This window comes from Erythranthe guttata, chromosome 7 (genome assembly GCF_056151865.1).
Source record: "Erythranthe guttata isolate IM_541 chromosome 7, IM_541, whole genome shotgun sequence".
Classification (NCBI taxonomy): Eukaryota; Viridiplantae; Streptophyta; class Magnoliopsida; order Lamiales; family Phrymaceae; genus Erythranthe; species Erythranthe guttata.
The window spans coordinates 1,406,676-1,431,309 of NC_142539.1; the positions used below are offsets into that span (position 1 = coordinate 1,406,676).

Genomic DNA, 24,634 nt, shown 5'->3' on the forward strand with positions numbered 1-24,634 from the left:
AATCTAATACAAATCGAAAAATAATATTTAGGAGATAAAAATCTGATAAAAATCAAAAATAATATTTAATATAATATTTAGGAGATAAATTTGATAAAAATCGAAAATAAAAAACAAATAAAAAAAAATACAAATATGACATTAGGGTTTTTCAGGGTTGCCCTAGCGTTTCTTTCTTTTATATATAAAATATATGTCAAATTGCTTGGTATTGTATTATGTAAATGAAATCTATGTAAATGAAATCATTATTATAAATACAGTAAAATCTCGATAAATTAATAATCTCGCTTAAATAATAATGTATTGTGACCCTGACTCGATATAGACATACCAATTTGTGAGTTCGATATTTAATATTTCGCTAAATTAATATAATTTTGCTAGTCCTAACTGTATTAATTCATAGAGATTTAACTGTATAGATTAATATTTTTATGTTACTTTAAATGTAAAAGAATAAATTATGTATGTTTTATTACTCTATTAATGAAATATGTGATTATTATATTTTGAGATTAAAAGGGTGTTTGGCTAAACTTATAAGATGTTAAAAGGAGGTTATAAGATGTTTTAGAACTTATAAGCTCTTCCAAAGTGTTTGGTAATTTTTTAAAAAAAGATCTTTTTTTTTTTTTAAATAAGATGTTGGAGACCAAATAAGATCTTTTTAAATAAGTACCTCTACCCCACCTTTTTATTTAAGATCTTATAATGAGTAAAAATAGGAAATAAGCTCATTATCCAAACACTCTAAAAATTAATCATAAAAATAAGATGTAACAGCTTATCAGCTCTAAAAACATCTTATCAGATGTAAGAGCTTATCAGTTGTTTAAAATAAGCTTAGCCAAACACCATCTAAATTCTGAGCGGATCAGCTGATATTTAATATAAATCGGATTCCACTAATTTTTTGACATGTGGTATTCTTTAGTCTTATCTCTTAATAAATCACGCTGATTATAATTAGCGTTAGAGGGATTATGGATTATGCTGGGGTTTTCTTTTTTCTTTTTTCTTTTTTTTTTCTCCAATTACTAGAATCTTAATTATATTTTTATTTAAACTATTCACGTGTCAATCATCATATGGCATCCAATTTTTGTATTAAAACAGGTCTAAATTTGCACCCTTGTATTTTATATATATCTATATAGAAATAGAAATCCCATTTGAGTTTGGAGAATCATTAATAAAATTAAATAAATTGATATAATGTGCAATTTTGGTGAGTCATCACGTGCAATATTGTTGTACGGATAAAGAGATTAGTGAACATATCTTATAAGGGTAATTATAATATTTTTGCTAATAAAGCTAAATAATATGCTTTCACACTTTAAGTTTCATTTGTGCGGCGGATTAATAAAATTAAAATAAGCTCGGAATAGATTCTTCCTTCTAACTTCTTCATATTACAACTTTTCTCTATATTCATTTTTATTTATTTAAATTTCCATATTTATTATTTAATTCTCCTTTTCTTGAATTGGAAGAGTGCAGTCAAAAGTTGGATATAAGTTTTCAAGATTCAAAGTGAATTTTCAATTTTGCATAAGTTCGTATTGTCTTTATAGTTGCCTTGTAATTTATAACTTATAAATGACTACGTGTTACTATATCTATGAATATCAATTTTGAAATTAATTAAATTAGAAAATAAATTAAACAAATTTTTGATGGAATAAGCCAAGCCAGTTTCAATGTAATTAAAACTAATTCGTAATAGACTGTTGCGCACGTACTAAGAAAGTTGACAAAACGACATATATTATGAGTAAAATGACTAAAATGCCCTTGCAAATTTAATTGTGTTTCAAACAATCAAGGGTTACAAATGGCAAAGTTGAGAATAAAAAAAAAAGCACAATTAATGCATCGTTGTAGCTACTCTCTCCGTCCCATTTTATATGTCGTTTCTAATTGTTGCGCACATATTAAAAAAACCAATAAATGTTCATAGGGTATAGTTAAAAATAAATACAAAAAATTACTAAAATATCATTGTGATCAATAGTTTTTCAGTTAATTAAATAAGAGTAATCAAGGGTAATATTGAAAATAGTGCAATTAATACTTCATTATTAAAATTATAATGTGACATATAATTTGGAACAATAAAAAACTATTCAAATGAACAAATATGATAGTATAAAATTAACAAGTAATTAAAAAAATTATGAGGCGACAAATATTTTGGTGCAGAGGAAATATATTTTTAACCGGCCCCTCCATGTAACTTAACCTAGTTAATGTCACAATCAAAGGTACTACTTAATTATATCCCAATCATAACTTGCATTATAACATTTATTTATGCAACTAATTTCATGCAATTCCCTTTAATCATATATGATTTTAATTAACAAGGACAATATGATTAAATCACTACACCTAATTAGCTTTAAAAATAGTTAAAAGACAAAATCAATGCGATGGCTCTTCCACTTTCTATTATATATTTATTTTAATTATTAAAAAGATAAAAAAATAAAAATAAAAGCCTTTTCATTTTTTGGCATTTAGAGAATAAGTCCACGGGCCACAACTCATTGTTTCACTAATTCTTTTTACCAATAAATAAATAAATAAAATAAAATAATAAATTGAGCTCTCACTCACTCTAAAACCTAAATTAAACCCTAACTTTGTATTGTTGCGAATTGCAATCATTAGGCTAAGAAATATATTAACAATATCTTCAGGTACCAATATGTTATATTTTTATTTTAAGGCAATTTAATAACGATAATACATATTTTTATTACCATTTTAATTTATAACTATTTAAATATGCATTTAATTTTTTGTTTATTGAAAATATGAGGATGAAATATTAAATAAAATATTATAGTACAAATTTTTTTTTTAATTTTTTTTTATGCAACAAATATAAATGGAAGAACCACTTGAAACACAATTAACATTTAGTTATAAAAAGTTGTCTACCACTATATTATCTTGGCAAAAGTCACATGTACTAGTTTCTATTTCATATTTACTAATTAAATAAATAAAAGAAGAGGTAAATTCAATATGGTGTGTACTCTATTTCATTGAATTAATCTCTCTTACTAATTAATAAATTACCATAATTCAATATAAAAAAAAGGTCTCATTTTTATTAAATAATCACTTGATCCTCAATACATATATACATGCACTGAATATAACATCTATAAGATTCATATAAATCTTATCTTGAGTTAAAAGATAGTTTTTTTAATCATATTATTTTAATTACTAAAGATTCAAGATTACAATGAATTTAACAGCTAGAAAGATACGGATTTTGTTGATGCTACACTCAGTGAAATACACTGTAATAATCCAGCAGTATTAATTTACACATAATAACACACATCCATGTATATATATATATATATATGTTTAATGGATGGTTATTTGTATATATTTATAGTACAAAACCTCCGTATTTTGTATCAGGTGTAACATCTCATAGACCAAAGATAGGTAACGACCTAATTTTATTAATTTTTTTCTTAGGAAAAGAAAAGGGAAAGAATAGTCACCTCAATTGGACTTTTACTCCAAGATGGCATAACTTTTATCTTTGGAGAATCATTTCATATATATATAAAGTATTATTTGAATACTTAATTAAAAATTAAAAAAAAAATTTAAAAATTAAGAAATAAGCAATGATGAGCAAGTCAATGTTGTTAAGAAATTAATTGCATCTTCAAACAAACAAGCCCCCCGTGCAGAACCATTTGTAAGATAATAATGTATATTAGTAGATAATTATTTAATTAGTTAGGAGTCATTTTTAGCTATTAAATAGTATTATTTGAAGGGTCGTTTGGCAGTGTGGCTCCACCCTGTTATGAACTATGATTCCGAAATTGACCCTACTTCATCTTAGTGCACTCTTTTTTAATTAATTATATAACCCATAATTAAGCATGTTAATTAATCATCGTTTTCTTAATCATATGATTTGACTACACCTCGACTAATTAATATATACTCCATTGCATTAGTGTAATTTTTTTTTAACCCAAAATCAAGAAAGTATAGCAAAATACTAATCACTTACAACTAATTGCAAGATTCATAATTAATAGCACTTAATATCTGTTTTTGAGTTTTGTGCTCACGAACTCCTTATACTTTCGATATAAACACATAACGTACCTTGTAGTTTGAATTTTGTGCAGATGACCCCCTTATATATATATATATATATATATATATATATATATATATTTCAATATAAGCACATAATCCCCTATTATATTCCATTTGGTAAATATTTATACTCATTAAGAAGATGGAATTATTGAAGGTACAAGGAGATTATGTGCTTATATTAAAATACTAAAATACAGGGGGGGGGGGGGGGGGGGGGGGTCATGTACTATATTGAAAGTACATGGGGTTCATGTGCATAAAGCTCAAACAACAGGGATTAAGTGCTATTTGCACTTGAATTAATATGGCTTAGGACACATTAATAAGCATTAATCAATTAGGTTTAGCTGAACCACAACAATGTATAGAAAGGGTAAATTACAACCAACTCCCTGAGGTAAAGTGTAATTTCAGAAAAACTCCTTATTTTTTAGATATTACATCCAGCCCATGCAATTGTGAATTTCTTACATCCACCCCCCTACAAGGGTGTTAATGTAAGAAATCTACAAATTCCAGGAAGGTGGATGTAATTATGAATAAATTATGGGTTTTTTAGTAAATAGATCTTACTTTAGGGGTGTGATTGTAATATACCCATTTAGAAAATGGGCATTCCTCTAATTTGGCTCTGCTCTGGACTTCAACTACTGGGCCTGGCCCCCAGTTCACAATATTACGGTTAGGCCCATTATGAAATATTTTAGAATAAAAAATAATAATAAAACAAAATCCTAATATCGTATTATAAAATGCGAAAATATCTTTTACACACTACATCTGTCTGACGCCCCCCAAAACTCATTTTATTTCATCTAACACCACAAAGTTTGATTTCCCTGCCATTTTACCCTCGGATCCTTTTTTCACTTCAAAAAAAGAAAATCTTTGTTTTTTCCTCATATTCTAAAAATAGCATCTTAAAGTCCAAAACGTTATATAAATCCTAGATAAATTTTAAGGGTAAATTATCGCCCCATCCCTGAGATAATTTCAAATTACGAAAAACCCAATTACAATCATCCATGAACTATAAATTTTCTTAGACGTCCGTCCATCCGTGTGGTGTCAAATTTAGTGGAATCTTCTAGATTATGTGGAAAATTCTTCAGTCGCATTATGAAATAAGATGATCGTAAGATGTGTCTCTTGGCTTGTAAATATTAGATTGTGGTGCACCCGAAACTGTCCTTTTGCACAAAACGAATACAAATTAGAGAACATTTCACGGAAACTATAAGATTATATTGGATTTGACACGAAGTTTCTATTGAATTTGACACTATAAGGGAGAAAGTGCAAAACAATTCATAGTTGACGGAAGTAATTGTAATCCCCCAAACATAAAAGGTTTTTTTCGTATCACCTTACTTCGACTCATCTAGATCTAAAGTAAATTCTAATTTTGTAAGTGAAAATATAGTAGTGAGAATTCTGTACCAACTTGCATGACAATGGAGAATTCTGATGCGAAGCCCTCCTCCACTCCATCTTCTCCGCTGCAGACGACGTCGTCTCCGACTTCATGGTTTTCAGGCATCGTGCGTAGCCGCTCCGCCGTCGCCAAAACCTACAAGTCCGCCGCCGGCGACAACATTGGTGGTGGCTGTGGGCCCATTAACGACAAGCATCAGTTCCGCGGTGTGATGTTTAAGTACGGCCCCAAACCAATTCAGGTAATAGTGAATTAATTAGGGATTCGTTCATTTTTCTAGTTTGTTTTGGTTTTGTTTATGATGAATCGTGAATTTGGGAATTGTTGAATCGTGATGAATCTGGGGAATTGTTAATCGTGAATTTGGGGAATTGTTAACCGTGAATTTGGGGATTTGTAAACTGCATTGTGAAATTGGTTTTCGGCAAAAAAAAAAATGATTTATTTTTGGATAAGCTGAATCAGGGATCATCAGCTTATTATATAACAAAAAAAATTAAAAAATTAAAAAAAAATTCATGTGTAGCTAATCTTCAGTAGTAATGCTTTAGTTTTGAGCTTCCATTATTGAATTTCATGTTCGTGTTTTTTTGAAAAAAATTCTCGATCTATGTAGAGGTTACACGAGTTCTGCGATTTTTCATGAACTAGTGAGTGCTTTACTTTGTCGTAAATTGTGATTGAGTTGAATCGTTTGATATTTGTATTCTTCACCGACTTACTGCTAACTGTGTGGAATTAAGTATCTCGTCAAGGTTTAATTTCAATTATTCACAATCTAAATTTATACATATATGAATGCTAAATTTAGACGATACGCGTCTCTTTTGAGTAGCACTTTTTGATATCTTTAATCAATGCATCGACTTAGAAAAACGGAATCTGTAAGCTTTAACACTGTTACAACTTAATTAGGTAATATTAATGCAACTCGTTTGCAGGTTGCATTTAAGACAGGTGATTATAAACAGCAAGTTATTTTCATCGGTGGGCTGACAGACGGATTCTTAGCCACCGAGTATTGCTCTTACAACTTTAATTCAAAATATTGTTATTATTAATGCTGTTATCGAAATTTGTCCTCAACTAAATCGTTCTAAATAATTCTCGAGATATTTGGAGCCTCTGGCGATTGCTTTGGAGAAGGAGAATTGGTCATTAGTGCAGTTTCTGTTTTCGTCTTCGTACAGTGGTTACGGCATCTCGAGCTTGAAACAAGTAAGATCATATTACACGAACTTTGATCAATCGGGAAATAAAAAAGGTTCAAATGATTTTCGGTAATGATTATTTTACGTTATTTTTTTCCTAAGATTATAACGGCTACATTATCTGTTTAAGGATGCTATGGAGATAGATCAATTGATAAGTTACTTTATTAACAAGGAAGAATCGGAAGGCGTGGTTCTACTTGGACACAGTACTGGTTGCCAGGTAATTGACGAGTTAATTAATACTCTAATTAATTAATTAACTACGTTTAAATTAAATCACATTTTAAAATGTAATTAGGACGTTGTATATTACCTGCGCACAAATGCAGCATGTTCAAGAGCAGTTCGTGCAGCCATTTTGCAGGTAATTATATCCGTTTTTCAAAATAATTACCGGAAAACCAATCATATACAATGGTTGTTAATTTTACGTATTTTTTTCAAGATTTGTTTTTAAAATATTATTTTCAGGCTCCGGTTAGTGATCGGGAATATAAATCCACACTTCCGAGAACTGCTGAAATGATTGATTTGGCTTCGAAGATGATAAGCGAAGGCCGAGGGTCGGAATTGATGCCAAGGGAATCTAATCCAGATTCTCCTATTACTGCCTATAGGTTATAAAATCTGATATTATTTTTATTTATTATATATTTTTCATTTAAGGTCATTTTTACATTTATTTATAAAATTTCAATATCTCGAAGGTATCATTCGCTTTGTGCATACAACGGTGACGATGACATGTTCAGTTCCGATTTTAGTGAAGACGAGTTGAAACAGAGGCTTGGCCACATGTCTACTACACCTACTTTGGTAATAAATTTATTTTCATTAAATCGCAAAAATAAAAATACATTATCATAATTTCTGAAATTTGTTTTCTTCGCGCAGGTAATGTTTTCCATGGCGGACGAAAATGTACCGGAATACGTAGACAAGAAAGCTCTGGTTAACAGGCAAGAATGGCCGAAACTTTTTTTGAATTCAGTTTTTGCCCTTAATAATGTTCGTAACTACGAGTCGCATTAATCGCAATTAATTAAGCAGATTGTGCAGAGCAATGGGTGGAGCAGAAAAGGTAGAAATAGAACATGGAATTCATTCTTTATCTAACAGAATTGAAGAAGCTGTTAAATCTATTATGGAGATTATAAGAAGAGATGGTCCTAAAGGTTGGGAAGACCCTTGGAGTTAATAATTAATTAATTAATTTTATTATTTTTATTATTTTTATTATTATTTTAATATTAAAGTTCAATAAATTGGATTAGTATTATGATTTTTTGTTTTGTTGTATGAATTATAAAGTTCTTGATGAGTTGCAATTTTAATTTTTAAGTGGCTGTCACATGGAATATATATACATTGCATTTTTCCTTCATTATGTACGGTGTGCATGTGCAGTGCACGTGCATAATTGTTGATTAAGGGATTAATTAGCTTAAACTAGTAATTAGTATTTTAATAATTGGATTTTCTGCTCTTTCTATTTTTACAGAGTATATTTGGAACTTGTCATTGTTCTTGGTGTTAATAGTATTTTTTTTGTAGTATAAAGGCTCGTTTAATTGACAAAATAAGATTAAACCAGATAATTTAAGTAATTTGATAAAACTTAATTATATTAGTGAACATTCGATGATTCAATAAAAACATATTTAGACGGCAATATAAATCTTAACATAATATCTACTGAACGAATAAAATCTAATTATTTATTTAATCATGGATAATCTCTTCAACCAAACTAGTAGTTGTGTAATTATGTGACCATAACTCTTTCGAATTGACATATATTTAATGATAGGTTGACAAATATATATCCAAATATCATTTATTCGTGACCACGTGTCTGCATGATCTGTGTCTATTATTCCTTATATTCAGTGTCGGTGTTACACTATGGAATAATTTATTTTTTTAATTTTTTTAATAAATTTAACATTTTTTTGTATATTATAATTAACTTTCACGAGTTGACACGTGTTAATGATAATACAATATGCTAGAACATCAAATACAATATTAGAGGGTCCAATTAATTTTTCGACTTTAAACATTATTTTGACCACTTTTTAGTTTGAATTTGGAAAAATTCAAAACACTAAATTTGTAGTTTTTCAAGTTAGCTTTTTAATACAATTTAAATCACCAAGATTGGATGTTAAGTGAGAAAGATATGCATGAATCAATTAACGTTGCCCACGACTTTGATATTTTAAAGTATCTAAAATTCAAAACGTAACATATTCATGCATAACTTTATCACATGACATTCAGTCTAACTGATTCAAGGTGAACTGAAAATCTACCTCAAAGAACTACGGTTTTCGTGTTTCGAATTTTGTCAAAATCAAACTAAAAAATGGTCAAAATCACCTTCGAAGTTAAAAACAACATTAGTAAAATTGAAACGACATTTAACATCTCAGTTTCGATAATTATTATTGAGTTCCTAGTTCCTACTCGGCTGATATATATACACACTTAACTGTTCTTAATAATATACAATTGAGCATGTTTGACTTCAATTCATAAAGTCAAAATTTCCAAGGTTCTTTTTAATTTATTGATAATCAAATTAGTGATAACATGGATATATATAGTGCTATGATCATGTCACTAACGTGCATTAAAATAAATATTTGACCATTGATATAACCTCATCATTTCTTCAATTATTGTTAATTATATAAATATATAAATATATATAGAAATAAAAATAGTAAAATTAATCTCTCTCTCTCTCTCTATCATTCTCTCTCTACAAATAGGTAGCACAAACATGTGCCTGCTGCTCCTCCGCATATTTCTCAGAGGAGAGAGAGAGAGAGAGAGAGAGGAAGAGAGAGAGGAGAGAGAGGGAGAGAAAGACATTCTTTCTCCTGCAACAACAAACAATTTGTAAATTTGCAACATTTCGAAGCAAACCAGGTAAATTATTTTATACAACAATCGCATTGTTTTTTATTTCTTCAAGAAAAAAAAAACATTTAATTCCAATTTGTCCTAACTTAGGTTCATTATAATTTAATCAATAGGTGATTGTGTGTGTTTTTTTTTCTCCCTTTGGTCGGAAAAACTCTCTCTCCTCTCAAGATGCCGGAAAAAGCTCCGAACTTTGCATGGTTTTTCCGGCCGACGACAAACCCCATGGTTCATTGGTGGTTCAAATTTATGATATTTGGGGCATTTCTTGGAATATTGATTCTTTGGGGGATCGATGGGTTAAATATCAACACTTTCCAGAAGGATTTCGTTGTAGTGAAGCTCAACAACAATTCCGAAACTTTGTCACAATCCAATAAAGATTCGAACTTTACCACCACTACTCCCTCCTTCCCTACCCGCCAAAAAAATATTTCCAATTCAACCCCTCAAGTTTCAGAAAATTACACAAAGGACCACAGTAGTTGGATTCTTTCCGAGTTAGAGGCAAACTACTCATCAAACCTTCTTACAAAATGGTTAACCCCAGGTGGTGAGCCGTGTAAAGATTCAAGAACAGTTGAAATCAAAGTTCCGAGTTTCGATGGTAATAATAAAGGCATCGAGCTTTCGACCGGTGAAATCCACGAGTTCGTTTTCCATGCATTGGATGACTCGGGGGCCCCACATTGCTTAGGTGGCGACTACTTCGAAATCGACCTCTCCGGCGAGAAATGGAAGTCTAGGCCTCCGGTGAAAGACGTCGGAAACGGGACTCACGCGTTTTCCCTCCAAGTGCACCCCGATTTTTCGGGCAACTACAATTTGACCATCATCCTATTGTTCCGCCACTACGAAGGGCTTAAATTCTCCCCCGAGAGATTCGCGTTCGACAAGATCCTCCGTGTGATTCCGATAAGATTCCTCAAATCCGAATCCCAGCTGCCAGCGATAAATCAATGCAGGAGTTTCGATTACTCCAAGGATGTTTGGTCAGGGCGGTGGACCCGACACAGCAAGAACGACAGCTGTCCGATTAGTGACGACGGCCGGTATCGATGCCAAGAGCCGGGTTTTTCTTGCCCCGCCCAATGGTGCAACGGTCCGTTAGGGTTGCTCGAGAGTAACGGGTGGGTATATTCGACCCATTGCTCGTTCAAATTTTTCTCGCCCGACGAAGCGTGGGGTTGTTTGACCAATCGGTGGATCTTTTGGTGGGGAGATTCCAACCATTGCGACACGATCCGGAACATTCTAAACTTCGTATTGGACGTGCACGACATCCCCGCAGTTCCGAGAAGATTCGATATGAACATCACAAACCCTAGAAACCCTACGCAGACGGTCCGATTCACGAGCATTTTCAACGGCCATCCAAACGACACCGGAAATTACCAGGGTTTGAACTCGTTGGTCAATCCGGAGTATCAAGAATTACTAAAAGGGTATTTTTCGGGAAATGTGGTCCCGGACACTATTATAATGAATTCGGGCTTGCACGACGGTGTGTATTGGCCGAATATTCGGAATTTTATCAGAGGAGCCGATTTCGCGGCCTCGTTTTGGGCAAGTGTAGTGGAAGGAGTCCGGAGAAGGGGGCTTGCGCCCCCCGAGATTGTATATAGGACCACGGTGGCAACGGGTGGCTACGCTAGACGACTTGCGTTCAATCCTCAAAAAATGGAGGCTTTCAACGGGGTCGTTTTGGATAAGATGAGGAAATACGGGGCGCTCGGAAAAGTGATCGACGATTTCGACATGACTTATCCGTGGCATTACGATAATCGGTGCAACGACGGGGTCCACTACGGGCGGGCCCCGCTGAAGATGAAGTGGAGGGATGGGGAGATTGGGCACCAATACTTTGTTGACCTTATGCTTTGTCACGTGCTGATTAATGCAATGTGTGTGAAATAATTGTGAATTTGTATTTTTTTTTGTAAATGTAACACAATTATTGAGCTGTCACATGATATTTTGATAGGGATACAGAAAATAGAAGCAAATTTTTGTTAGCCCAATTCTTTGAGGTGTATCTATATATATGGGCATATGTTGTATAGATATTTAATTTTATTACATATATTACATAGTTATTTTCATGCATTGTTTTGTCACTTTATTAAATTGTTAATTCTTGTTCAACATTTACTTATCAGATGGGAAGTTTAAAGATTATTTTATGACAATTTGGGCCAAATTGTTTATAATTCAACAATTTGGGCCGAATTCAAGAAATAATTAATTTTGAGGCCCAATCTAAGAAATGGAATTTGGGCCCGAGTATGGATTCCTGTATGCTATTCATCCTATCATATCAACACAAGAGGCGCAAAAATAAAACAAACGACGAAGTTAAACCTAAGATCTCGCTAACATAATATATGTATCTCAGAATAAATAGTAATCGGAATGTGTTTCTATTATCGCACCACAAACGCAACAATATAGAAACGACTAGCAACGATAAACAACAAAACGACCAAACAAAACTAAGACCACTTCATTCTCGACTAAAATCTCACCATCAAAACGATCTCTATAACCAACAACGAAACATCACATGCGTGAACTCGTACTCAATTTACATGAAAAATTGAACTATTACACTAATCGAACCGTGAATTCCTATCATCGCACCACAAAACGGTCAAATCAAACCAAAAACTCACAAATTCGGCAACGAAGTGAGCGATACCCAACAATGAAGCACATAGCAAACAAAACGGACGTGGTTAAAACGAGGGACTTATTTCTAGATAAATGTGTGCGGCGGATTTGTCTTTAGTACCAAAAGGGTATTTATGTAACTTCACCTTAGTATCTATCTATGCACATCACGTGTAAGAAAAGAAGCAGTTACAGGCTTACAGCGAAGTTTTACCTTTTCAATGGAAAAAAAAAAAAAAAAAATCGTATCTTAGTAGCTAAACAAAACCGATCACAAATCACAATCTCAGAAAAAAACTATATAAATTCCATTTCCACACCCAAACGCGCCTTAAACAGCAAAAAACATCATCAGCAAGAAAGAAAACCCCACCCCCAATTTGCAAAATTGGCAATAAAAAGATCACTGTGCGGGAATCACTTTGATCTTTCAACCCAACCCAAATGGGGTAAAATCCGCAATCCAGATAAAGGGGTTTTTGTCTTTAGGGTGTTCGACAGATTAATTTTAATTTTCCTCCTCCCCTCCCCCCCAATTCAATCTGGCAAATTTAGGGGGGATTAATTTGAGGCCTCGCTTGTCATTGAAGCAAGCTTTACCAGAGGACCCAGACGAAGAAGAAGCGTGTCGGCCGTGGCGCAAGAAGATCTTGTTTTTCTCACCTCATTCGGTAATAATGGCGTTCAAATTCAGTTGGGTTTCTCTGATGAAAATCTCGCTGTTTCTGTTGCTGATTGGCGCAATTGTGATTGCTTGCTTCACTCTCCCGATTGAAAAGGTTAAACGTCGTCGTTTTTTTGGGCTTCTCGTGTTTTTTTGATCCGTTTTTTGCTTGTTTTTTAGGGTTTTGGTTTTGTATTGGAGAATTTGGGGTTTTTTTTCGGTGCCTAATTTTGTTATTAGGTGATGCGTTCTTAATTTGTATAGATGTCTTTGGAGTAGTTTATTCGAACTAGAAGGGCCGTAAAAGACGACCAATTGAAAAGAAAGCATTCGATCTTGTGAACTTATTGGTTTCTGGCTAAATGTGTGACAAATTTAGTATTAGCAATTTAGTATTTTTTCGAGCTAATAAACTTAGCAATTTAGTATTTTTTGAGCTAATTTCAAGGTATAAACGCCTTTGTCTAAGCTTTATTCGAACCAGAAGTGCCGTCAAAAGGCGACCAATTGAAAAGAAAGCATTCGATCCTGTGAACTTATTGGTTTCGGTTGTACGTTTCGAAAAATTCATCACTTGAAAAATGTTCTCATAGCAGCAACTTTCTGTTCGGATGTGCTTAAAATGTGTGGCAAATTATTATTCACGCAAGTATTATATTGTCGTTACGAAAGATTGCATCTCTTATCAGTTTAAGGGTGTTCGTTCCTGCAGATATTGAAGGATTTCTTATTATGGATTGAGAAAGATCTTGGTCCGTGGGGCCCTCTAGTGCTGTAAGTGCAGTTTTTTTTACGTTTATCTAATGAATGGTGTATTAAGTTGTTTTGATTTCACTCGTGAGTTTCGAATCTTGCAGAGCTCTTGCATACATTCCTTTAACCGTGTTGGCTGTTCCAGCTTCAGTACTTACGGTAAATAATCATCTCGGGTTTATTTGTTTTTTGTAAATATTTCTCCGACCCGACCGTACCATGTGTGTAATGTAATGTAAACTGAATTGCTCGACTTTTTTATTCATAAAAAGTTTCAATCTTTTAATTCCTATTTGAACTGAAATATTTTTTTTCCAGCTCGGTGGTGGATATCTCTTTGGCTTGCCTGTGGGTTTTGTTGCCGATTCTATCGGTGCAACAATTGGTGCTGGAGCTGCATTTCTCCTCGGTCGAACAGTAAGTTTCTTTTAATCGAATATCATTTTATATTTTCTTGAAAAATGGTTAGGGTATCTCTATTTCGCGATATTCAATTGTTCTCTTTTCAAATATAAACAGATCGGAAGGTCATATGTTATTTCCAAGTTAAAAGACTACCCTAAGTTCCGCGCTATCGCAATTGCAATTCAGCGATCTGGATTTAAGGTGTGTATGTATATATGTTTTTACAATTTATTATTTATTTATTTGTTTTATATGAATCTGAATTTATCTTGCAACGTTTGAACAGATTGTGCTGCTGCTTAGGCTTGTACCTTTACTTCCGTTTAACATGTTGAATTATCTCTTATCGGTGACACCTGTACCTATAGCTCAATACATGCTAGCTTCATGGTTGGGTATGATGGTACGTATACTCGACTTCGTTTAATAAATCTCTTTCTGATTCTGTATTCACTGAATCTCTGCTTACGTTGCTGTTCTTCATTCAGCCAATTACTTTTGCGTTGGTCTATGTTGGGACGACTTTGAAGGATCTTTCCGATGTTACTCATGGATGGCACGACTTCTCAAAAACCCGATGGGTTAGATTTATTTATTTATTATTATTTTTTTAAATCTTGTTTTAAATTGTTCAACGATCGCATGACCCTTCATATATATACATGCTTTTCAAATTTGTTTTACATATGAACATCAATCATTATAATTTTTTTGACAGTGGTCTTTATTTTAACGCAGGCATTTATTCTAATGGGTCTCGTGGTATCTGGTAAGTTCCAATTGACCTTCACTAACTACTTTGATTCCGAGAAATAAGTAACCGAGAATCGGACATATATTTGCTGTTTTGTGCACTGACGTTTAATGTAATGGAACTTCTTCTTCTTGCAGTGGTGTTACTGGTTTGTGTTACTAGAGTTGCAAAAGCTGCTTTAGAGAAAGCATTGGCCGAAAACGAGGATACAGATATCGATATTCTTTCACCGCAATTACCGGTTAAGGCGGGCCCCACTCTAAATCTCCACGAGCCACTTATAATAAGGATTGACTCCCCTCAAGACAATCACGAGAAATAGTTTTTTTTTTTTTTTTGAAGTGTAAATTCTTTACTCGTTTTCTAATCGGCTTCTTTTCCAAGCGATGCTTGATATTCCATATGTAAAGCCGATTTTTTAATTTATTTTTTTCGATATAGATAGTCTAGCTATATTTTACACCATATTGAGATAGTCATAGATATAACTTATATAAGTTGAATAAAGCAACAAATTTTACTTCTTGCATAGTGATATTTCTACAAGTTCTTGATTGCTGGTTTTATGTGTGGATTCTTGATTTAGCAAGTGGAATTGCAGGAACTGTACAAGAATGAACTGGAGAGGAATTATCCTCTGTTCAACCCTTTTTATTTTTATTTTTTGTGCTTCCACATAAAGTTACTACCCACTTTCTGTTAGAATTAAGACAGAATTGTGGATCTACCTTAATGAATCGTGTGTGTATATTTGGACCACCATGAACAAGCTACAGAATTCACACACACCCACGCGGGTGTGTGTGTGTAAATTGGGATGGAAAAGAAGATGAAATTCCTTCAAACTTGAAAGAAAAGTAAACATAAAAGCATTAGTACAATGATGAAACCATGTTTTGTGTGGGCACCTGTAATCATTTCATTTCCATTCTTGATCTACCGTAGGGAAAAAATAAAGGGTAAATTACGGTCAAACCCCTCAAGTAAGGTCAAATTACGAAAAACTCCCTCATGTTTGGGTAATTATAGTTACCCCTCAATTGTGAATTTTCTTACACGTTCACCCTTCTGGTGTCAAGTTCAACGGAATCTTCTAGATTTCAGTGGAATGTTCTCTAATTTTGTACTCGTTTTGTGCAAAAATACAGATTCTAATGAACACAATCTGATATTTACAAACGTCTTATGATCATCTTGTTTAAAAATGTGGAGCTCGAATGTAATAAAACGGGTACAAACTGATGAATATTCCACATAATCTAGAAGATTTTATTAAATTTGACTCTGCAAGGGTGCACGTGTAAGAAAATTCATAGTTGAGGGGGTGAGTGTAATTATCCAAACACGAGGGGTGTAATTTACCATTTTTATTTTTTCCGGTGGGTCCCACACAAAAAAAATTCCTTGCCTCAGAGATTTCAACATTTTCACCAGCTATTTATAGTACTACACTCTCTTACAACAACATTGAAACATCAGAAGAAGAAAAAAAGAATGTGGTATTTCAGGTTTATTTCATTATCGAGATGCTTCAACGGATGCAGCGACCGGACTCAAATATCGGGGCCCGGAACGAGGATATGGAACACGAGCGACAAGCCGATCGAGCTGCAGATAAGAGTCGGATCGATGCTGAAGAAAGTCCACACGGTGAAACCAGGGTGTTCGAAGAGATTGAAGGGCAAGAATATTTACAGGGCTTACATGCCTGGAAAAACTAGTAATGCTGGAATGAGAAACCTGGTTTATTACTATGATGACACGTGTCACCCATACATATGGATACATGATACAGGGTGTGATTTCTCCAGGATGGTGAAGCAGCAGTACATCAGCCTTGATGATTTGAGGGATTCTTCTGAAATCAGGGTTTTTAGGGATCTTCTCAGGGGTTCTATTTCTGTGACCAAGAAATCCAGGCCTGATTTTTGCTGATTTTTCTATATACATTTATATATTTCGGGAAATTTACAGTTTTAACCCCTCAAGTTTGTAAATATTTCACAATTGGTCCCTTATATTTCAATAATTTGACACTTTTAGTCATTTCCGTCAATTTACCGTTAGTCCGTCACTTGCGGTAGTGATGGGCACACGTTTGATTCCGTTACTTTTAATGGAAAATTGACGGAAAGGACTAGAAGTGTTGAATTTTTGAAATATGAGGGACCAAATGTGAAATCAGTGCAAATTTAAAGGATGAGAACTGTAATTTTTCTATTGTTTTTTTTTTTTTTAGAATTTCTAATGTGTATCTAGTGTTGTAGATGCTGCACTTGGTGAATTTTACGGACAATTATGCAGATGTGTGTAAAAATATGTATTAACTATATACACATGTATGGTAGAATATTATTCAGCGATAACATAAAATCATGTATTATGTGATTGAAAAGGCTCAAATCCTGCAATGTTAATCTATGTGTGGCATTTGATTTGTCACAAAATTAAATCGAAGTATCATATATTAATTAATGTTGAGATAATTTGTGCAAAGAGTAATTTTGGTTTGTTTTTAATCAATTCTAATATAAAAAGCATATTTGGTGGATTATTTGATGCTACACTCGTGATTACTAATCGTTGATCTGCACATAATCATACACACATGTTTATGTGTGCTTAATAGAAAATTATTTCGTCATATCAACGGTTAAAATTCATCCGACACTTTGTTATAATTTTTATTTTTTATTTTTTTATGGCTTGCTATTCGACACGGAAAATTACGATGAGACAGTAATTTACAAACTTAGAGGGTACATTAGTAAATTAAATGATTCAAAGGGGTACTTTAATTAATAGTGATGATTTTGTTAATGACTTTGCTTGTGTCCTATTCTCCATGGCTGCAGCAAATCATGGCTTTTTGATATTTAATCGCAAAAAAATGTAATTAAGAAATAATGTCTAGACAAAACACGCTTTCTTCTTTCAAAATTTCTTTAAATAATTCGAAAGGCTTTGCTTTGAACCACCCTTTTATTCTCATTTTATATAGTAAATAGGTTAAATACAAATTGCACCCGATACTATCATCATTGTCGTATAGACCCTTCTGTACTACAAAATACGACAATGAAGTCCCTGCCGTCAACTCATGTTAAAGAATCCGTCACTTTTCAAAACCGACCGACCATTACACCAGATGTTAGACAATATGGACGAAACTACCCATCTGGTTGTGTATGAAATGTGTGCTACATAAACTAACGGTGTTAGTTATTTGAGGATTGACCGTTAAGTTGATGGGCCACTTTGTCGTATTTTGCAGTACGCGAGGGTATATGCGGCACTGATAATAGTACATGAATGCAATCAACATTTAATCATATAGTAGATTATTAAGTATCAAATGCATCTATGTTATTTTACAACCTAGTTTAAAAATTAGTTGCTTAACAATCACTAAAGTTACAAGTATATTGAAAGATTTTAAATAAATCATAAGTTTCTCAATGGGGGTGGGGGGAAATCAACCCAATTCTTGCAAAAGTAAAGTAGGTAATGTGATTAAAAGTTAAAACATGGAACAATTGTTTACTTTAAATGTAATTAATTGAGTTAATAATGGTTAATTGCTTGTTTCTTTTACATAAATAATCATACTTTCCAACCACCAATCCACTAGTGCAATTTAACTACTAATAAACACCTTTTTATTTATTTATTATTTAATAACATTTCAAGAAACAATAATCATAATTTCTTGATTATCAAAATAAGCAATCTGCTCACTGCACTTATATAGTAATTAATTGCGGATTAGTATATATATTTATTACATTTGTATGTATCATGTATGTATATGTGTGACAACTATTCTAATTGCATTAAATATGATTATTTAGTATTTTACAAAATGAATTTAAAATTGAAAAAAAAAAGAAACATGAAATTGGAGTTTGCATTTGTTTCTGCACCAAGAATTCCACCACCCTCTCTTTCCCCAAATTCCGCACAAGAAAAAGATGGGCATTTCTCTCAGCACCACCACCACCACCACCACCACCGCCACCAGAAGAAGAGCTCCCACCCACCCCTACCCACCCCCACCCATGCACCCGCACCCACTGGATTACTACCCACCTTACCCGATGCACCCTTATCCTGCAAACCCCTCTTCCTCGCCGGCTGTATACTACCCCTACTACAGTTCCAACGCCTACACTTTGTGCAATCACGCTAACCCTCTTGTGGGCCAGCCCTATTTCGGCCCCTTCGAGTTTCAGCAGCCGCCGCCGCCGCCGCTGGCGGCGGCGGCGGCTCCGCCATGTGGTGAGCAAAAGCAGGCGAAGGTTGTGAATAGTGATGTGAATGTGCATAAAGAGACTTTGAGGCTTGAGATTGACGAGCTGAACCCGGATCATTACTTGGTTTCGTTTGTTTTCGACGCTTTGGTTGATGGAAGGTGAGGGTTTACTGTGTTTTATTGTGCGGAATTTATGCTTGTTGATTTGATTTTGATGTTGCTTTGATCGCGCTGTGTATGCTCACGAGGTGTTTGATGTTTTGATGTTTTGTCTGAGAGAGATTGAATTTGATGTTGACACAAATTGCATGCCGCAAATTCTTTCACTTACACTGTAGATTGAAATTGTAGAGTCCAACATATTTCCGAGGCGATAAGATAACTTTCCTGATGAAGTTCTTGGTATGTGAGGGGACTATACAGAGAGCTTGATTTTTTAAAATCGTCTATTTAATTGATTAGTTTCCCTTTGGCATCGATTTTAAGGAAAACAACCTTTGCGAGACTTTTGATTCTAGAATTTTTACATCGGAGAACATGGTCCCGGTGAAATGCACCGGGTAGTTTTCCACCTTTGATGTACGCACAATCACACACGTATAAATGTGTGTAAAATGTGTATGGATCTATATACATGTATGGTAGGATATATTCTTCGTGATGGCTCCATGTTGGATCATATATGTTGTTTGTCGAGGTGGGGATGCTTAATTCGAGGTTTCTCTTTTTTTCTCGACGAATAATTCTCGAGAACCACACTATTCTAGGATTGAAGGGCGATATTTAGAATCTGTTACATTTTCCGTAATGAACTAAATCCTTTTGATTTGAAACGTGTTGCGTTGTACGAATAAGTGGTTTTATGACTATTTCGGAGGAAGTAATAACGATAATCGAGAGTTGTAGTTGATTTACGAAGTTTGACACTGATTTTGTATTCTAATATCGACATATGAGAATAATGGGTAAGAAAGTGCTAAACTCTAATACAACTGCAACAATGTTCTCCTGGTCAAATGATTTGACTATTAGTTAGACCTTTAAAATTTCATCTTCATAATCTTGAATTCCGAACAACTTATCTTATGTTCGGCCACACTGCATAAGGCATCTCAGTACAGCATAATAAACACGTGCAGTTCTCATTTGCAAAATAAAATTGGTTTTATTTGCAAAAGCTGATTTTAATCGACGTTTTCTCATATTTTACAATCGAGTCTTTGGCTCAAGTTCTGTTACATGATGGCATTTTGATGAGAGGATTTGAGGGAGAAATTTCAAATTCATAATAACAAATCCATATTTAATCTCATGTGAAGTCATTTTAAATCCTTATAATCCGGAATTAAATCAATTCATTTCAAATTATTCAATCCAAAATGAATCCTTATAAGTTGACTTACGGAATCCGAGTTAGCTTGCACCAGGGGCATTTTTGGTATTTCATTTTTTCTTTTTCCTAATAAACAATCATGCTCGTAAACTTGATACTTAAGTAGATCACATAAAATTTTGTTGAATTATCTGTATTACTCTTTTGCTGTCTTTGATTGCCTTTTCGATGTGTTCATTTTACAACTATTTTAAGAGCATCAATTTTTGGTTTTTTTTTGCTCGTCTAATCATTATTATTTTCTGATAATAAACAGCATCACAATCTATTACTTTGCAAAAGAAGAAACCAACCGAAGAGTCGTTCCATTATTTCCCGAAACCTATGTTCCCATAAAAGTCCCATTCCGAAAAGGGCTTCACCAAGAATTCAGACAGCCCTCGGGAACAGGCATAGACTTCCGTTTTTTCCCAATGGAAGATCTTTCTCATTCACCATCAAGATACGAGGTTTTTCCAATCGTAGTATCTGCCGATACTTGCCCAACTCCATATATAATAGACGAAAGAAGCTATCTTTTGTCACATACATTTCGACAGATGCAAATAACTCAGGTTATTGTGGGAAAAAATCACGAAGCACAGTTCACTGCTAAAGTAATCAGGCAATTACTTTGGACTGGCGATGTTTGTTATGAGCTGCGTGAGATATATGGATTAGGGAAATCTGGACCGGGAAAAGATTGTGTGGTTTGCATGACTGAACCGAAGGATATAGCTTTGCTCCCATGCAGACATATGGTAAGCTAAAGATTCTGAATTATATATTTTTTTAATACTTTGTAAATTCAAGATTATGCAAAACTTTTTCGGCCGACCACCAATTTAGTTGATTCGAGTTGGGTTAGAAACCCAATTCGAAGGGGTACAACTTAAAATCACGGAAGATGTTAAAACGGACAAGTTAAGTAGACTTATTGTCGGTTAGGGCAGTGTTCATTCATTCATGCATAACTCTCTCTTCCGACATCCAATCTAGCTGATTCGAGTTGATTAGAGGACTACGATTTTGGTGGTTTGATTTTAGCCAAATTTTGAGCTGAAAAAGGGGTCAAAATTACATTTGAAGTTAGAGCAATGCTAGTAAAAAATGAAACGACATTTAGCACATCGTAATATATTGAACATTATCTGAACTGATTTTTTTTGTTACACTATAGTGTATGTGCAGCAGCTGCGCAAAGGCGCTAAGGCTTCAGTCGAACAAATGCCCAATCTGCCGAGAAACTATTGAAGCGGTTCTGGAAATCAAGATCGATACTATGGACTTCAGTCACAAGCCTTAATGATTTTGGTATAATTTTCCGTTTTTCTTTTCTTCATTCAACTGTCAATATTTGACGTGGGTTTTTATTTCGCTTCTTTCGTAGTCGAATCCAGATTTATTAGACACTACACATACATAGATATCTAAAAATCTCAGTTACAGACTTTTTATGTGGGCACACGAAATTAGTCGTTCGCCATAGTTTGCTTACCTACCCACCTCCGGTTCGAAACAGGTTTGTTGTTTGCTTGAATATAATTAATTTTTTTTTAATGAATATTTTAAATCTGAATGGAAAATATATATTTAAATTGTTATTTATTATTGAGCCCTTCCTAAATGCCAAGAAAGGGATGTGCTTGGAGCAGAGCATTTTGCCATAGAAGTTAGCAAATAGGCAGATACAAGATTGGTGTGTGTGTGTTTGTATGTAAGATCTGGTTAGGGTTTGTTCTGAACACAAAAATACAATTTGGGGGTCAGTAAATAATTAATCGAAAATTTTGTTTTCTTGCCTTCAGAATGGGCCTCTGTCTGTGGGGGACCATTTCATTAATATGTGGTTTTCCATGCCCATTTCTGCAAACTTGTTTTTGCAGACTACTGAAATTTGTTTGCTTCATTTTTGTTGCATCTTTCCCTCTAATTCTTGATTTTTCTTCAACATGTTTCTTTCTCACTTCTGAGATATACATAAAGCAATATTTGTATGTATATATTCATGATTCAAAAACTTTTGAAATTTCCGATTCTGGAACAAGTTTTCTCATTCCAATTTTTCGACATTCCAATTTTTTTTCTATTTTTCCGATTTTTTTTTTTTGGAATGCAATTGAAATTAGTTTTTCGGTTTAAAAAATTGATTTTTTTTTCGGAAAGTGATAATTCGATTCGATCTGTCCGATTTCGACCACTATAATAATAAAAAAAATAAAAAAAAAAACTGGTAAGACAAGTGGCTATAGCAAAGATATTTTGTTGAGAGAGGAAAAAATAATAGTCATATTTTAAAAAGCCAAAAGGGTACATCTTCTCATGCTGCTGCTAAGGCCAATAATGACTTGTCCTTCTAGATTCCTCTCTGCCGCCTGCACAGGTACATTTTTTTTTATTTTTTATTATTTATTTTAGGGTAATTACGATCACCCGAGTTATGGTCAAATTACGAAAACCTCCCTCGTATTTGAATAATTACAGCCACCGCTCTCAACTATGTATCATCTTACGAAAGGACTCCTCCAGAGGTAAATTTAGGGATGTTAATTCGGTAAAATCGAACCGAAATTTTGGTATGCCAACATTTTATACCGTTTACCGAACTAACTATACGATTTGGTTCGGTAAATAATCGAATTACATAAATTTTATTTTAAAATATTTAAAAGGAGGGATGTGACTGTAATTACCCAAACAATAGTGATTTTTTCGCAATTTGATCATACCTCAAGGGGTGGCTGTAATTTGCCCTATTTTATAATATACGAGACGCTTGGCGATCGTTCGAGTACCATGCACGTGTGCGTACATGTTGTAGTATAACTTGTACCAAGAAGCAAGAGAAAAAAAATTAGTATAATGGCATGGGACATGGATTAGATAGATAATTAAGATGATTTGTCCTAATCTATTTCTCTTAATCAATGTTCACACATGTGCATTCACATGTTGTACTTGCATATAAATGGCAAAGCCACTTCATTACCACCCAAACTACATTGCTTCCAAATTAAAATTTTAATCCTATTGCATTTTTATTTTTCTTTCGAATATTGAGTGTAGTATAAACGAACGAAAAATAACGGAAAAACGTCATATTTTTTATATTGTTGGGCCGGGGGGTGATGAGCGCGATATCGACATGTAACAATTGTAAACGGGGTTTCTGTTTTATTTGTAGTCACTAATATTCTCTCTATTTCGGCTCGTTTTAGAGATCTTTTTATTATTATTATTATAAATTATCTGTCGTTTTAGAATTGGCTGAAAAATCTATAACTATTTCTTGGATTTTAAAACCATGTGTATTTATTAGTTTTGTAATAGGTGTGAGTGAATATTAAAAGTTGGTATTAGTCAACTCAAGGGGGGCAGATTGTCTGGATTTGCACCATTGAGAAAATTTAAAAGAAAATAAAAAATGAAAAGAAATTGAAAAGAATAAAATCTATTTACATATTTCTTGGTAACAAACACATCCGTACACCCGTGGATAATGAATAATTATGCTTACCATGACTCTTTGCTCATTTTACAATGCAAATAAACTATTCATTGTAAAATATCTATATATGGACTTTCAATAGGGCATGTTTGGATATATCAAAATAACAAAAAATGAAAATATCAATAAGATAACTAATTTTTTAATTTTAAATAGAAAGAAAACATAATTTCTTTCCTAATATAAATAATTAACAATCAACACTTAGGATTTCATACTCCCTTCGTTCCACAATATCAAATTACGCAGATGAATAGAGAGCCGAGTTCCAGCATTCATATCATGCTCCTCTTAGTGGTGGAGCCAGCATAGGGTCAGGGGGCCATGGCCCCCATCATTTCTCAAATTTCTTTTATTTTATATATAAGTAAAGGAAAACCATGTATAATAAGATTGACGGGCCCCCTTCTTATAATTTCTAATACGTTCAGCTCCCTCAAACTTAAAATCCCGATTTCGCTATTGGCTTCTCTTCTACTTTCTTATTTCATAAAAGAAAAGAGAAGAAAAAGTAATCC

At 33.5% G+C, this 24,634-nt stretch overlaps 5 protein-coding genes across 6 annotated transcripts; all 5 read left to right on the forward strand.

Annotated features, from left to right (window-relative positions):
- The first annotated feature begins 5,572 nt into the window (after positions 1-5,572).
- LOC105953252 (UPF0613 protein PB24D3.06c) lies at positions 5,573-8,191 on the forward strand. The gene is made up of 9 exons (XM_088820382.1): positions 5,573-5,834; positions 6,535-6,611; positions 6,706-6,811; positions 6,935-7,027; positions 7,106-7,171; positions 7,279-7,424; positions 7,515-7,623; positions 7,702-7,766; positions 7,858-8,191. The coding sequence occupies exons 1-9, from the start codon at positions 5,607-5,609 to the stop codon at positions 8,003-8,005; spliced, it is 1,038 nt and encodes a 345-aa protein (XP_088676508.1). The 5' UTR covers positions 5,573-5,606; the 3' UTR covers positions 8,006-8,191.
- Positions 8,192-9,586: 1,395 nt separating this feature from the next.
- Positions 9,587-11,840, forward strand: LOC105953251 (cytochrome P450 family protein). Of its 2 annotated transcripts, none has more exons than XM_088820593.1 (2): positions 9,587-9,744; positions 9,852-11,840. In XM_088820593.1, exon 2 carries the CDS (start codon positions 9,910-9,912, stop codon positions 11,653-11,655), a length of 1,746 nt encoding a protein of 581 aa, XP_088676719.1. In that variant the 5' UTR covers positions 9,587-9,744; positions 9,852-9,909; the 3' UTR covers positions 11,656-11,840. The 2 variants fall into 2 exon arrangements, with proteins under 2 accessions (XP_088676719.1, XP_088676720.1); XM_088820594.1 differs by having other exon boundaries at positions 9,592-9,744; positions 9,910-11,840.
- Positions 11,841-12,655: 815 nt separating this feature from the next.
- Positions 12,656-15,515, forward strand: LOC105953250 (uncharacterized). The gene is made up of 9 exons (XM_088820595.1): positions 12,656-13,187; positions 13,785-13,846; positions 13,930-13,984; positions 14,144-14,242; positions 14,345-14,431; positions 14,517-14,633; positions 14,719-14,811; positions 14,969-14,999; positions 15,122-15,515. The coding sequence occupies exons 1-9, from the start codon at positions 13,086-13,088 to the stop codon at positions 15,304-15,306; spliced, it is 831 nt and encodes a 276-aa protein (XP_088676721.1). The 5' UTR covers positions 12,656-13,085; the 3' UTR covers positions 15,307-15,515.
- A 936-nt stretch (positions 15,516-16,451) lies between these two features.
- LOC105953269 (RING zinc finger protein) lies at positions 16,452-17,468 on the forward strand. Its single transcript, XM_012976925.2, has one exon. The coding sequence runs from the start codon at positions 16,479-16,481 to the stop codon at positions 16,917-16,919; it is 441 nt and encodes a 146-aa protein (XP_012832379.2). The 5' UTR covers positions 16,452-16,478; the 3' UTR covers positions 16,920-17,468.
- Positions 17,469-18,796: 1,328 nt separating this feature from the next.
- Positions 18,797-22,216, forward strand: LOC105949093 (putative E3 ubiquitin-protein ligase LUL4). The gene is made up of 3 exons (XM_088820597.1): positions 18,797-19,395; positions 20,886-21,369; positions 21,789-22,216. The coding sequence occupies exons 1-3, from the start codon at positions 18,956-18,958 to the stop codon at positions 21,912-21,914; spliced, it is 1,050 nt and encodes a 349-aa protein (XP_088676723.1). The 5' UTR covers positions 18,797-18,955; the 3' UTR covers positions 21,915-22,216.
- Positions 22,217-24,634: the final 2,418 nt, after the last annotated feature.

What these genes read in the sequence shown, in the direction of transcription:
- LOC105953269 (XM_012976925.2), top strand. Translation starts at nt 16,479, where the DNA reads ATGTGGTATTTCAGGTTTATTTCATTATCGAGATGCTTCAACGGATGC.
- LOC105953251 (XM_088820593.1), top strand. Translation starts at nt 9,910, where the DNA reads ATGCCGGAAAAAGCTCCGAACTTTGCATGGTTTTTCCGGCCGACGACA.
- LOC105953252 (XM_088820382.1), top strand. Translation starts at nt 5,607, where the DNA reads ATGACAATGGAGAATTCTGATGCGAAGCCCTCCTCCACTCCATCTTCT. An exon ending in ACGGCCCCAAACCAATTCAG is followed by an intron (nt 5,835 to 6,534) that starts GTAATAGTGAAT and finishes ACTCGTTTGCAG; the next exon opens with GTTGCATTTAAGACAGGTGA. An exon ending in GACGGATTCTTAGCCACCGA is followed by an intron (nt 6,612 to 6,705) that starts GTATTGCTCTTA and finishes ATAATTCTCGAG; the next exon opens with ATATTTGGAGCCTCTGGCGA.
- LOC105953250 (XM_088820595.1), top strand. Translation starts at nt 13,086, where the DNA reads ATGGCGTTCAAATTCAGTTGGGTTTCTCTGATGAAAATCTCGCTGTTT. An exon ending in CCGTGGGGCCCTCTAGTGCT is followed by an intron (nt 13,847 to 13,929) that starts GTAAGTGCAGTT and finishes CGAATCTTGCAG; the next exon opens with AGCTCTTGCATACATTCCTT. An exon ending in CTTCATGGTTGGGTATGATG is followed by an intron (nt 14,634 to 14,718) that starts GTACGTATACTC and finishes TTCTTCATTCAG; the next exon opens with CCAATTACTTTTGCGTTGGT.
- LOC105949093 (XM_088820597.1), top strand. Translation starts at nt 18,956, where the DNA reads ATGGGCATTTCTCTCAGCACCACCACCACCACCACCACCACCGCCACC. An exon ending in GACGCTTTGGTTGATGGAAG is followed by an intron (nt 19,396 to 20,885) that starts GTGAGGGTTTAC and finishes GATAATAAACAG; the next exon opens with CATCACAATCTATTACTTTG. An exon ending in TGCTCCCATGCAGACATATG is followed by an intron (nt 21,370 to 21,788) that starts GTAAGCTAAAGA and finishes GTTACACTATAG; the next exon opens with TGTATGTGCAGCAGCTGCGC.